The sequence below is a fragment of the Balaenoptera physalus genome (assembly GCF_965194825.1).
Source record: "Balaenoptera physalus genome assembly, chromosome: 1".
NCBI lineage: Eukaryota > Metazoa > Chordata > Mammalia > Artiodactyla > Balaenopteridae > Balaenoptera > Balaenoptera physalus.
In genome coordinates this window covers 121,098,840-121,113,768 of record NC_138882.1, presented here as the reverse complement: position 1 = coordinate 121,113,768, position 14,929 = coordinate 121,098,840, and the positions used below count along the sequence as shown (strand labels likewise).

At 35.8% G+C, this 14,929-nt stretch overlaps 1 protein-coding gene across 7 annotated transcripts in view; it reads right to left on the bottom strand.

The window, feature by feature from the left end:
* COL24A1 (collagen type XXIV alpha 1 chain) overlaps positions 1-14,929 on the bottom strand; it is a 408,506-nt gene that overhangs the window by 19,479 nt on the left and 374,098 nt on the right. For all 7 annotated transcript variants that reach the window (XM_082409988.1, XM_082409993.1, XM_082409994.1 and 4 more), the window contains 3 exons: positions 10,606-10,641; positions 5,901-5,936; positions 5,769-5,795 (listed from right to left, as the gene is read on the bottom strand). In XM_082409988.1, coding sequence (XP_082266114.1) covers positions 5,769-5,795; positions 5,901-5,936; positions 10,606-10,641 — 99 coding nt within the window. The remainder of the gene's footprint in view (positions 1-5,768; positions 5,796-5,900; positions 5,937-10,605; positions 10,642-14,929) is intronic.

The following is a 14,929-nucleotide window of genomic DNA, read 5'->3' as shown; positions in this document are numbered from 1 at the left end:
ATGATCCAGCAGTTTCACTTCTGGGTATATATGGAAATGAATTAAAGGCAGGGACTCTTTAATCCATTTGGAGTTTTATTTTTGTGTATGGTGTTAGGTAGTGTTCTAATTTCAGTTTTTTACATGTAGCTGTCCAGTTTTCCCAGCACCACTTATTGAAGAGGCTGTCTTTTCTCCATTGTATGTTCTTGCCTCCTTTGTCATAAATTAGGTGGCCATTATGTGCGTGGGTTTATCTCTGGGCTTTCTATCCTGTACCGTTGACCTATATTTCTGTTTTTGTGCCAGTACCATACTGTCTTTTTTTTTTTTTAATTAATTAATTTATTTTTGGCTGCATTGGGTCTTTGTTGCTGCTTGCAGGCTTTCTCTAGTTGCGGCGAGCGAGAGCTACTCTTTGTTGCGGTGCTTGGGCTTCTCATTGTGGTGGATTCTCTTGTTGCAGAGCATGGCCTCTAGGCACACAGGCTTCAGTAGTTGTGGCATGCGGGCTCAGTAGTTGTGGTTCACGGGCTCTAGAGCGCAGGCTCAGTAGTTGTGGTGCACGGGCTTAGTGGTTCCACGGCATGTGGGATCTTCCCAGACCAGGGCTCAAACCCCTGTCCCCTGCATTGGCAGGCGGATTCTTAACCACTGTGCCACCAGGAAAGCCGCATACTGTCTTGATTACTGTAGCTTTGTAGTATAGTTTGAAGTCAGGGAGCCTGATTTCTCCAGCTCCGTTTTTCTTTCTCAAGATTGCTTTGGCTATTCAGGGTCTTTTGTGTTTCCATACAAATTGTAAAATTTTTTTTTCTAATTCTGTGAAGAATGCCATTGGTAATTTGATAGGGATTGCACTGAATCTGTAGATTGCTTTGGGTAGTATAGTCATTTTCACAATATTGATTCTTCCAATCCAAGAACATGGTATATTTCCCCATCTGTTTATGTCATCTTTGATTTCTTTGATCAGCGTTTTATAGTTTTCTGAGTACAAGTCTTGCGCCAAATGTAAAATAGTTAGCTGGTGGGAAGCAGCAGCGTAGCACAGGGAGATCAGCTTGGTGCTTTGCGACGACCTAGAGGGGTGGGATAGGGAGGATGGGAGGAGGGCTCAAGAGGGAGGGGATATGTGGATGTATATATGCATATGGCTGATTCATTTTGTTGTGCAACAGGGGCTAGCTCAGTATTGTGAAGCAGTTATACTCCAATAAAGATATATTGAAAAAAAAGGGCAGGGACTGAAACAGATATTTGTACACCTATGTTTATAGCAGCATTATTCACAATAGCAAAAGGTGGAAGCAACCCAAGTGTCCATCTGGATAAACAAAATGTGGTATATACATACAATGGAAATTATTCAGCCTTAAAAAGGAAAGAAATTCTGACACATGCTACAACATGGATTAACCTTGAAGACATTATGCTAAGTGAAGAAAGCCAGACAAAAAAGTTCAAATACTATATGCTTCCACTTATAGGAGGTGTCTAGAGTAGTCAAATTAATAGAGAGATAGAAAGTAGAATGGTAGGTTTTTAGGGACTGGGGAAGGGAGGAATGGGGAATTACTGTTTAATGGATCAGAGTTTCAGCCTTAGACGATGAAAAATGTTCTAGAGATGACTGGTGGTGATAGTTGCACAGCAGTGTGAATGTACTTAATGCTACTGAAGAGTACACTTAAAGATGGTTAAAATGATAAATTTTATGTATATTTTACCACAGTTAAAAATAATAAGTAAGTAAGTATGCTCATTATCCCTTACAGCTAACCATCCCACTTCTGGGAACAGGTCCTAGAGATATTCCACAAAATATGTATATGGACAAGACATGCATACTGTTTGTATTAGGAAAAAGATTGCAAACAACTTAAACACCCATGAATAGAGGACTGGATGGATGAATAAACTGTAGGATAGTCTTAATTGAAATGACCATGGTTCGTTTTCTGTGAGAATGTGGCAATGAAGAATACAGTGACTTTTAGTAGATTAGTAGTGTAGCGTTTGGTACTAGATTCAAGCTAAGGTACTAGCAGTTTTAACCACCAACAGTACAAATGTCAACTCAATGAAAAAGGCAGGGCTTTTTCCCCCCACAATAGGCATTAGAAAGAAAAGAATGTCACAAAACTTGGCTACTCATAAATTTTTTTATTCCTATAATTCCAGTGTATTCCCAAATCCTAGCTCAAGCCTGGCACATAGTAGGCATTCAATTTGCTGAATTTATTAATTTTTTCCCAAGGGTAGCCTTTAGGGAGGGCAGGCCCAGAGAGATGGTATTAAGATGATTTGCCTTGGAAGTCATTCAGCAACATCGAAGTGTCCCCACCTAAGTGTGAAACTCTCATTAGGGCCAATAAGGGAATCCAAAAGAAATAGCTTTCTCCATGTACTCTAGCTAGAGAGAACATATTCTCACATGAAAATCACTTAAGGTTTATAAAAACGTGCACCGAGAATAAGGAGCTATCAGGATTAGTGGGACAAATGAAGGAAATTAGGAGGATTCATTACATCCCTTGAGGGGATGTAATATTCACAGTTCCTTTCCAATTTATTTGAGTAAAATGCAGATCTAGTCTGGGCACCCCAGTACTTTAAGAAGTGTTATTTTCCAGCCATCTAAAATTTTAAGATCACTGGATGGTGAAAACATTTATGGGGTGGGAACTGATTTCAGGTCATGCACCCCTCCATGGTAGAGGCAATTTCTTGTTCTAGGGAACCAGGATGATACCCACAGCTGCTGCAACCTCTCAATTCACCAATCCAGGTTTCACAGCTGACCCATTAACTGGGATCATTAAGTTGAAAATGCCTTATCTCATTTAATGATTTTCAATTTGTATTATTTCCACTCCCCACATCTCTCACACACACACACACACACCCATCCTTTATCCCACCAACCATTTGTGGTTAACTTTGACATCCTGTTGTAATTTTTTTTGGTCAGTTCCTAAATATCTTACCATGCGCACTGAGATCTGGTCATCACCCTGATAATATCCTCAAATTCAAAAGCACCATCAATATATATTCCTTTTCCTGAAACATTTCTCTTTAGCTATTCTACTTTAGGAACTTGAGCAAGTTACTTATAGGTCTTAAAAAGAGGGGGCTGGACTAGGTTAGAGGTTTTCAAACTTTTCTTATCTTGACCCATAGTAATAAATACATTTTTATATCATGATAAGGTTCACACAAACATATATTTAACTGAAAACTTTTACAAAACATATTTTTCCCTACTAGTGGTGATATACTTATTATGTTTTTTTTAAATTGAAGTATAGTTGATTTACAATGTTGTGTTAGTTTCAGATGTACAGCAAAATGATTGTTATACATATTATAATCTATATTTATCTATTATTTTTCAGATTCTTTTCCATTGTAGGTTATTACGAGATACTGAATATAGTTCTCTGTGCTGTACAGTAGGTCCTAGGGTGTTCTTTTTTTGTGCTTTTCTTAAAAATTGAGTAAAATTCACATAACATAAAATTTACCATTTTAGTCATTTTAAAGTATCCAGTTTATTGCTCTGGTAGATTCACTGTGTTGTGCAACCATTACCACTGTTTAATTTCACAACATTTTCATCGCCTCTAAAAGAAACCCTGTACCCATTAAACAGTCACTCCCCACATTTTTCTATTTTAATTTCATTTCAAAAGAATGCTGAGACTCACCATGTTGATCTTATGATCCATCAACGAATGAGTGACAATTCACAGTCCAAAATAATTACTAAATAATTACTAAGAAGACTTCTTTCTCTAATTCTAATATGATCCTATTCCATTCTAAACATTATTTCCCTCCAAGTGAAGTCTTCTGGCTTGGAGGATTCCCACTGAAATTTTCTAAGAGTTGCAACTTGCCTGTTTGCATGTATTCATTCATTCAATAGACACTTCTTAAGGGCTTGAATGGAAAAGAGATACAGAACACATTGCTTACCTTCAGAGAGTTCACAGTCTAATACATGGAAATGGGCATGAAAATAAATGAGTACGAATGAAGAAGGGGAAGTGATCAGTTCTATCTTGCAGTGCAACGAGGGGATGGAATTAAGAGTTTCACAGAAGATATGATCATAGTTTGAGTCTAGAAGGAATATGTAGGTATTTTCTTATTGGCATGTAAACTTCTACTCTGAAAGTCTTTTTTTTCAAGGCTACACTGCCACTTTCCTACAATGGTCTCTGCAAGTCCCAGAAAGACAGTATAAAGAAACTGGGTTTCATACTGGCCAGGAACAAGGAAGACAGAAAGGAGAGAAAAGGAAGAAGGAAACAAAGAAACTAATGTTAGTTGAGTACCTATAATGTGTCAAGCACATATACTTTTTCATTTAATCCTCCTAATAATTCCTCAAAGTATATATTCTTATCCACATTTTTCTCAGAGCAAAAACCTCTCACATGTCCTAATTCATTTTGGCTGTAGAGGAACACATACAAACATTTTTCAAGTGAGAGAGGGATGTGGTGCCCCAAAATTTGGCACTTCAATGTGAAAATTTTCACTAAACAACACCTCTAATTTGCCAATGATATATGATCTTTTAGAACTTGTTCTTTATTAGGAAAGCAGCTATGATATATCAAAGTCATTATAAGGTGAGAAGGCAACTGATGAGGGTTTTTCTAACCCATGCATTGTGAGGATCCAGGAGGAAAGGAAGAACAGAGAAGTGTAGAATAATCTAAAGATTTAAAAAAGGACATGCCCACTGATGTTCATGCTAGGGAAGGTTTCAATCCCCATCAGTCAGATGGCCAGAAAGGGGGAGTAATTTTAAAAAATCATAGAGAAACAGATGTCTTGTTTCCAAGGAGACCATCTTCCTGTGGCACTTTGCTTGAAAGTTATTCCTTGCCCTGATGAAAGGCTGAGGGGAATGAAGAGTTCCTGACCTGCTGGGAATGGACCACAGTGATCCACCAGGTAGAACTTTCAAAGATCCAAATGATACCAGAGAAGCATGTGGAAATAAGTAAGGCTTGGAAGGCATAGGACTGGCCATTTGTTTGGACAGTGTAGCCAACAGCGGATTTCCTTTAGGCAGGAAGTCTGACCAAGGACCACTGCATTTGACCAGGATTCTGATTCTGCAGGAATGGGGCATGGGTGAGGTTGAAGATAGAAGGAGACCTCTTGTAGAAAGCAGGAAAACAAAGATATTACTGAGTAGGAGAGTGGATACAACGCATGAGAGAAACCAATCTTGGAACACTGAGGCCAGGAGATGATAGCTGATAATGAAGTAACGGAAATATCACCTCAAAGATAGGAGTAGCAAGTTTTGGGTTGTGATCGGTCACGAGCAAATACATGAGAAGTCCCAGGGCTTCTATGGCCAGCAGCAACTGAGAAGAGTTCATGTAAAGCCAAAAAAGTGGATAACTCTGGTTGGCAAAAAAGAACATTTGAAAAAGGAGAGCTAGGACCCAGAAACAGGAAGAAATGGAGGGAGTTAGTATTTTGGAGCATTAATTATGTCAGACATTGTGCTGAGTACTTTACTTCTTATTTAAAACTCAAATCCACCCAAGAAAGTAAGAGATAACCATCCCCATTTTATAGACTAGAACTCTGAGGCTTGGATTTCAAGTTTTATTATAGTTGGCAAGACTCTATATCAGATTAACAAAAAGAACAGAGGTAGGCAAGAGGGATACCTTTTAACAGGGAGTTAATAGAAAAAGCTTTAAAAAATTATCTTATACTAAGATAAAATAAACAAAACCAAGAAAACTTACTCTTGGGCCTGATGCTCCAGGTGGACCCTATAACATAAAAAGATTTTTAAAGTATTTATTAAGTAGATATCTCAAACCAAGCAGGCCATATAAGCATCAATGGTAAACAGATATAAATGTAAATAAACTCACTGGAGGCCCTGGTTGACCTCTCGGTCCTTGGGGACCCTAGAAGAAATGGAGACAAAGCACAATATGTATATACTATGCTTTTGGTTTGGTATAAACAAGATGACTAAGATTCAACTGCTATCATTGCCTTTTCATATGAGGCAAGTGATAGAATTCAAAGTTATTTTAGTATTTTGAAGTAATATGTTCTTGAACTCAGCTGTCACCCACATTCATCAACAAGGTGAATATATACTCTCATGTTTTGTTGATATTACTAGAAACTAAATTTATTCATTTTAATAAACTTATAAATGTAACATTTAAAAATGTTAATTCTATTTTTCCTGTTATTTCTAGCTACCATCCAACTAATTGTAAAAAATGGAAACTTCAGTGTCCTTAGACGTCTTCTCCTTCAACATCCACCTATAATTTGGTTACCCACTACTGTTGATTTGACCTTCAAATCTTCCCAAAATACTACTCCATCCTCACAGCAACTCTCTTAGTTTAGTGCTGATCATGTGCTATGGACTAAATGTTTGTGTCCCCTCCTACATGCATATATTGAATCCCTAATCTCCAGTGTGATGATATTTAGAGGTGGGGTCTTTGGGAGCTAATTAAATCATGTGGAGCCTTTGTGAGTGGTAGTGCCCTTATAAGAAGAGACATGAGAGAGATGCTCTCTCTCTACCATGTGAGGTCGTAGCAAGAAGGCAGCTAGCTATCTGCAAACCAGGTAGAGGACCCTCATTAGATATGGAATCTGTGAGCACCTTAATCTTGGATTTCCCAGTCTCCAGAGCTATGAAAAATAAATGTTTGTTCTTTAAGCCATCCAGCCCACAGCAATTTGTTATAGGAGCCCCAGCTGACGAAGATATCATACTGTGCCTGGACTCCTAATTTGACTTACTGACTTTATTCTCTCTACTATGCTAACTGCATTCTACTTATAAAATGGAAATCTAATCATATCATTCTTTAATTAAAATCATTCAATGGCTTTTTACTGTTTAGTGGATAAAGTATAAGCTTCTTTTCAGTGATAGATACCATTTACTGAGAGCTCACTATGTGTCAAGCTGTGTGCTCATTTATTAAGAACTCACTGTATGCCAAGTTGTGTGCTATATTTCTACTTCGTAGTTAAGAAAATGGAATGGCTAAGTAACCAGCAAGTAAAGGGCAGAGCTAGGATTAAAATCCAAGTCAGTTAAATACAAAAGTATATGTTCTTAGTCAATATGCACCCCTGCCTCTTCTTCAAGGTCTGGGCCTTATTTCCAGTTACTCTCCCCAACCCATTCTACACTCCATCTATAACCAACCACTTGCAGATCTCTGAATCGTCCAAATTCTTTCACACATGCATTCTCCCGCATGTGCTATTTCCTTGACCAGGAATGCTCCTCCTTACCTTTTCTGTCTATTTAATTCCCATTCCTCTTCCAATACTTCTTTAAAACTCTGTACCCACCTTGCCACCTTCTTCTTCAACTAACCACTTCTGCATTCCATAGTACATAACAAATTGGAAAGTCCCTACAGACCTTTAAAAGTGTCTTAGTCATCCTCATTTTCTGGAACAGGAATAGTGCCTAATACATAGTAGGTGTTCAAAGATTGGTAACGAATGAATGAATAATGTTTAAATTAACTAGTATTGATTTAGAAATTAGAATAGTTGAAAGGTATATAGTAAAATGTGAAAAGTTATGCTGACATTTTTCAAAATGAAACAACAGTAATCACTGTTAAGAATGCTCAAAATTTAACTTACTGGATGGTCAATTGAATGTTAAGACTACACTGAGTCAAATTCAGATTATGGTTAAAAGATGGCAAAGCAAAATTTCTCTTCAACTGAGTTTTGAATAATGTTAATGCTATGCTTGACGTAAGTATCTTTTATTGCCAAAGCTGTTGATTCTAAATGTACTGTGACAATAAGAACAAACAACACATAGTAACTTAAAAAGGATAGAGTACTCCAACACCGTGCCTGCTGGGCATTTCTTAGTTTGCATGGTTTATGATTATAGGTTAAAGCAGAAAATGCATCAGACTTTTACCTCAGAAGTGGCATGATAAGTTAGAGAAATTTCATGTTGGAGACAGCCTTTTAAATATACAGAGGCTCAGAGTGAAATCGGCTGTGTAAGTTTCTCCATTTTAGATCAGCATTTTAAAAATAAACAGTTGACATTTTACTCTACTTAGCATATTTCTGACATTTGCAAAATCTCACTGAAGGTTCAGTACAAAATATCTACCTTATCTTTGACTTTGAAAAAGCATTTTGTCATAGAAAGAAGAAACTATTTTTACTGAGTTCACTTCAGCTTGTTACCCAGAATGAGTCAGATCATCACAAATATGATAAAGTGAAATACTTCAAACCAAACAAGACAGGACAGGACAACCCCACTGAAGCAAATGCATAGAATTAGGCCAAGTAAAACAAAATATTATTCCAACAATACAGTATTTATTCGTTCTTTTTTATTCTTCTACCTAACCCACCACTAAGGAAAAGTGATTCACTCTCTCTAGATATTATATAAACAAGCATATAAAGAAGGTTATCATACAGTCTGTAATAAAACTACAATTGTCTATGTTAATTTCCTGTAGGGGAACCAAATTAATGTGAATGGTTACAGTGGTTATTTGGCTGTAGTGAAAGCACTACCTTTGAAAATAGACTGTCTCTCCATTTAATCCCACAATTTCCATATGATCCTTCAAAAGTAACATTTTTTTTCATGAAATCTGAAAAATACTGGTAAGTGTATGTCCTTAAACCTGACTATGTTAGACTTTGCCTTTACATAAATGCAATCTTTAGTTTCCGGATCTTTACCTTAGGCTGGCTTATGTACAGAGAGCTTCCCTTTCCTTGTTCTTAAACTGAGAAGCTTGCACGGTACATGCTTAGCAGCGTCCCTGGTCTCTGCACACTAGATGCCACTAGCAACCTTTCCCTTTTCTCCAGTTGTGACAACCAAAAATGTCTCCACACATTGCCAAATGTCTCCTGGGAGGGGGAGCAAAATGGCTCCTGGTTGAGAACCACTGGTTTAGAGGGTTTAATTGGGAGTTTAGTAATATTACATAAGATTTATTATTAGACAGTAATATGATTAAGATGGAATGAGTGAATTTATGAGTTATCCCCTATAAAGCCTAGGGGATAACTGCATATCAGGAATCCATTCATGTGGAATCTGTATATGGGCTGCTCTTAAAAGTAGGTGAAGGATGTGTACATACCATCTTCCTTACCCAAGTTGCTCCTAACCCTTATTTTCTGAGAGGTACTATGATTAATAGAAAAGCACAATAGCATGGGATTTGGAAGATCTGGGCTCTGGTCTTATCTCTGTACCTAATTAGCTGCATGTCCTTGAGGGAGCTGCTGCACATTTGGATCTCAAATATCTCGAGTGTTAACATAATAGGTTTGGTGAAGATAATCTCCAAGATTTACTTTAGAACTGTGATTTTCAAGCCTTTTATCATTTTTCTTCCTAATGTTTTGTATCTGGAGAAAGATGTGTACAAATAGGGAATTTTTTTCACATGAAATGCTTGTGACAGCCATTGTCATAGGCACTCGAGGCTTCCTAATCTTGATGGAGCTTATGTTCTAGCCACAGTACTTGGAGAGGATAGGTCAGGGAGGCAGTTGGAGACAGGTATGGAATATGGGTTAAATCCAAGCCTCCCTATTTTTTCTTTTCCCTTTCCACTCCTCTGGTGGGGGAGGGGGGGCGGATATAGCTTCACTGTGTGCAAACATTCTTGCTTCCTGTTAAGTAAGTCTGCTGAGAAAATATAAGGGACATATTGCTGCAAATTAAACACATCTATTTTAATACCCTTTGAGGATTCTTAGGCTATCTGAAATCACATAAATTTCCTTCCTCAGCAAACTAATATAACTATAATTTACTTATTCTGAGCCCCAAGCATACCCTATGGTGAAAAGCAAAGATCTCAGCTGTCACTATATAATATCATTACCTTTTAAGCAAGACTTTACTGCTATCTTCAAGTTTATTCCTATATGCCTTCTATACTTGGTTTCAATATCCCTCATTTCACTCCATGCATGCCCTCTGTTTATGACTGCTGCTTTAATAAGTTCTGCTGGGAAAGTGGCCCCTTTACAAAATATCTTCTTTAACTTGGAAGAATTGACATCCAAGAAAAATATGAAATAGTGCCAGTGTAAGCCATTTAGTCCTGAAAATGCTGTGTACCTTTTGCCCATCTTCTCACCATTGTTTCCAGTTGGCTGAAATATACAACTAATGATTTGCTTCTGCTTTGCAGCCCTCTTGGGTGCTGACTGGATCTAGTGGTATATATCTAAAGTGACTTGACAGTCCTCTTGTTCTGGCACTGGTGAAGAAGGCTCACACCTCCTCTCCCGATGCCTGACAAGGCAAATACTCGATTTCACTCAGTGATTTGGAAAGAATGTGACTGGCAGATTCTTAAACATGTTTAGGGCTTATCAGGTTTCACTGCAATATACCATATAAGTTAGTTCTATATATAGGTTAGTTTTCTTCCTGAAAACTGTAATTTTATTTTCATTCCATAAGTATCAGGGACATAATACAGAAAAAATCAAAAAAGGTCCTTGCTTTCATAGAGCTTATAACCTAGTGACCAGTGATACTATTACCACAAATTTAGTTAAACTTACAGTTTCACCTCTAAAGCCTTTTTCACCTCTGGGTCCCTGAAAGAAAAAAAAAAAATGTTAGTTTAGTGTTGTTGATAGTTATTTATCAAATGTAGTTGAGGCTGTATACAGAAACATGATAATTTCTGTTGGTTTTTTTCCTATCTAGCAAGACTTGTTTAGTTAAATTTATATAAATTCTGGTTTTCCTAAGTTAAGCAAAGCAAAACAAATACAATCTACTGACTCACTATGTCTGTTTTGCTATCCCTAGTTCCACCTTAAAGTGAGATAGGGTTATGCTACTTATTCATTCAATTAAGTCAAAACAGCTGATCTGACAATCAAAGGCAAAATAATTTAGAAAGAAAGTTAACAGGTTAAATTCTTCTAATATTTGTTTCTCTCAGCCTTTGAAAAACCCTGCTTCCAGGATGGTTTCCTCCTTCTCTTTTATCTTCTTTTTTTTTATTCCTCCTTCTGAGCTATATCCCATAAATTTTGATATGTTGTATATACATTTTCAGTCAGTTCAAAATATTTTCTAACTTTCTTTGAGACATTCTGGTCCTTGAATTATTTAGAAGTGTGAGGTTTAATTTTCAAATGTTTGGGGATTTTCCTGTTATCTTTCTAGTTTATTGATTCTTAGTTTAATTCTGTTATGGCCAGAGGATATACCTTACATGACTTCTGTTATTTTAAGTTTAGTAAAATTTGTTTTATGATCTAAAATATGGTTTATTTCAGTGAATGTTCCATGTGCACTTGAAGACAATGTGAACTCTGCTGTTGCTGGATGGCACTACTGTTATTCCTGTTAATATTTTCATGTTCCTTGTGGAAATTGTGTATGTATTTTTTAATTAAAAAATGAGATAATACTACTCATCTTTTCTGTAACCTGAATTTGCACCTTCAAAATATTAATGCTTTTCTATATCAATCTACAATTCCCACATAACTATAATGCTTACCAGTATTTTAAAAACTATGATAATATTTTAAATGAATTGCCTATTAAAATTTTTTCTAATTTTTGTCGTGATAAACAACACTGTGATAAATATCCTTGTACTCTTAAAAATTTTTGATAAAAATTGTCCTCCAGAAAGTTTGTTTGAAATTGCATTCACACTTGCAATATATGGGAGTGCATGTTTCTTCTGATACATGCTATGATGTACTATCAATTTTTGTTAATCTTGCAGGCTAAAAAAACTGTTTCATTATTATTCACTATTTATATTACTTCTTTTGTGTTTCCTATCTTGTCCTTAATTCATTTCAAACTACAATATCAACTTTAAAAAGCTGATTTTTAAGATATCTTTATAGAACTTTTTTTTATGCCCTCCCCCACCTCCAATCCAGTATTAACAACGTGGTACATATCGCTTCATACTTTTTTTCTAATCAGATATTGACAAATGTATTTACATGTGTATGGGGTGATTGGTCATGTTTTATAACGTTGATATCATATACTCTTCTATGCATCATATTTTTCACTCTTAATAATACATCGTGAAACAATTGCAAGTCAGCCAAACTTGATACAAATAATTATTTTTAATAGTTGCATTAATATTCCACAAAGCGGATAGATCAGAGTTAACTCAACCATTCCTCTACAGATGAGCATTCATGTGATTTCATACTTTTTTAAATTTTTTTTTTGCCATTACAAACAGTGCTGTGAAAAAAAGCTTTGTAAAATTTCCCTAGTATATTGGGTACTTTTATTTCTATGGGACAAATTCCTCAAAGTGGAACTGCTTGGTCATAGGGTATATGTACATATATTTTAACAAATACCTTCCCATAAAGGCTGTAATTCACATTTCTATTAGTGATAAACAAAAATACCTTTCTTCCTACAGCCCTTTCTGAGAGGTTAGATGTAATATCTCATTATTACCTTAATTTGCATTTCTCTGACTAAAAGTTAGGAGAATATTTTTTCAAATAATTACTGACCTTTTGGATTTATTATTCAATTCTCTACTAAATTTTCTTTTTCATACCAATTTGTAAAGCTCTTTATATTACCCATTATATGGTGTATGCTTTGCAATTACTTTTTCTCAATTATATTAGTTTTACTTATGGAATCTTTTGCCATACAAAATTAAAAATTTTCAAGTATTCAAATATGTCTTCTGTTCTTTTATAGTTTTCAGATTTCCTATCTTATATAAAAGGTCTCCCCAACCCTTAAGCTATACTTTAGTTTCCTAGATGGTTTTTCTAAGATTTTTAATTGCTTCTTTTCTTTCTTTCCTTTTTTTTTTTTTTTTTTAACAATCAAAGTCTTTAAAAGTTCATCTGAGATTTTTTAAAAATTGGGTGAAATAGGGTTACAGTTTCTTATAGCAGTAGTAAGACTAAAAGGAATTTCATCTCCCTTCCCTATCACTGTTATAGGAATGGGTGTGTGGCTGATTGATAGACATGAGAAAAAAAAATGTAATGGGAGACTTCTAGAAAAAGTTTTATTTTTCCCAAGACAAGGGATACAGCTCACTTTTTCACTTTGGATAATTATATCTAGATGTGATTCCTGAGAAATTGTAGTCATTTGCTCTAAGCCTAATTATAAAGATAGCATTCAGGATGGCAGAGCAGAGGTATGGAAATAGTCTTGGATAACATGATTAAGTCACCAAATTAACCAAATCTGAAGCCCTTCCTAACTCTGGGATTCCCATAATGAGATAGAAGTTTCCTTATTGTTAATGCCAGTTTGATTCAGGGTTCCTATTACTTGCAGTCCAAATCATCCTAACTGATATACCATTTTCATTGTAATTAAATTCCTATTTAGTCTGAGATCTAATTCTGGGCTCTAGCCTGTTACAATGATCTATTCTTTGTACTAAAACATAGTTTCATTTACAAAGACTCTGAAGTAATGTCTTCCTTTTTGGAAAAGCAAGTCCTCCATCCCCCACCACTATTTTTTTCCACAGTGTGTTTTGGCCATTCTCAAATTCTTATTCTTTCATAGTGAGCTTTCCTTAGAAGTTTCTTCTTAGAATAGAAAAAATAGATGGAAAAAATTTGATGTGCATGCTGAGCATTATACGGGCCTTTAAGAACTAGCTATAAACAAAACACAGTAAGATATTTTAATTGAGCCATTTCTTTATCATATTTTCCTTGACCAATTAATATTTCACATTTTTGACAGAGGAGAACAATCATTCCATAATCAGAACAGTATGTGTTCCTTAGCTTGCTGAAGAACCAACCACCCACTGAAATATGAGATTTCTCCCACTTATAACCTCCCACTTAGACTATATAGCTCTGAGTGGTAAATGCTGCAAATCTAGAGAAATATTGAGTTACACATTTCATTTTTTTTAAATTAAAAAGCCAGAAACTTTGGCGGTGAATTCTTCTCTAAATTTATCAATGAGAACAGTGATACTTACTTAATATTTGAAACATTCTATTTTATATTCTAAAACTCTGTGTCTCTAGATACAGCACTTTCAAATGATTCAAAATACTGACTCCCTGCAGAGAATGAATCTTTCCTTTCCAAGTCTCAATTTTCCTCTTGTATGTTTACACTACTGTTAGTATTGTAAAACCCTCCTGTGACCACCTCACTGTCTTATTTCTGTTTTATTTCATAGCAAGATTCCCTAAGGCCCTGGCATATGTTAACTCTCTCAGTTTCCTCTCCAGACATAGCTTAAATGGAGTGGAAAGAGCACTGCTCTTGAAGTAGGAAATATCATCTATATTATTCACTACCTGTATTATCTTTAAATAACTAGGTGAACTTCTATAAATGTCATCTGTTTCCTTATGTCTTGAATGCAAATAATCATACCTACTCCAAAAGTTTAAGAATTTGAGAAAAGTTATTATTAAATATTTTTATTTACTTCCTTCCTCACTGAAAGCTGTACTCTATCTTCCACTGCAATTTATTCTCTTAAAGATCACGGTTAGCTACTCCTTTCTCGAAACTGATCTTACCCTTGTGCTTTTCTGGTTTTCCTGCTATTCCCACCAACTATTTCATCCCTTTATCGTGGGCACTTCCAAAGACTCAAATCTTGGCTGTCTGCGTACCTTTTCTTATGCTCTCTCCTTCAGAAAGCAGATTCTTTCTATTGCTTTAGTGATCACCCCTGTGCTTATAATGCTCAACCCCTCCTCCGCCACCCAGTTCTACTTTCCTTTCTCAACTCCAGTGTTAAGTGCCTACCTCACTATGTACACCTTTTCATTACATTAGATTTCTAAGTTCTCAAGAATAACCTTCCAGATGAAAATGTACATCTGTTTTTATCCTTGCTTCTCGAATACCTAGGGTGATCCCTTG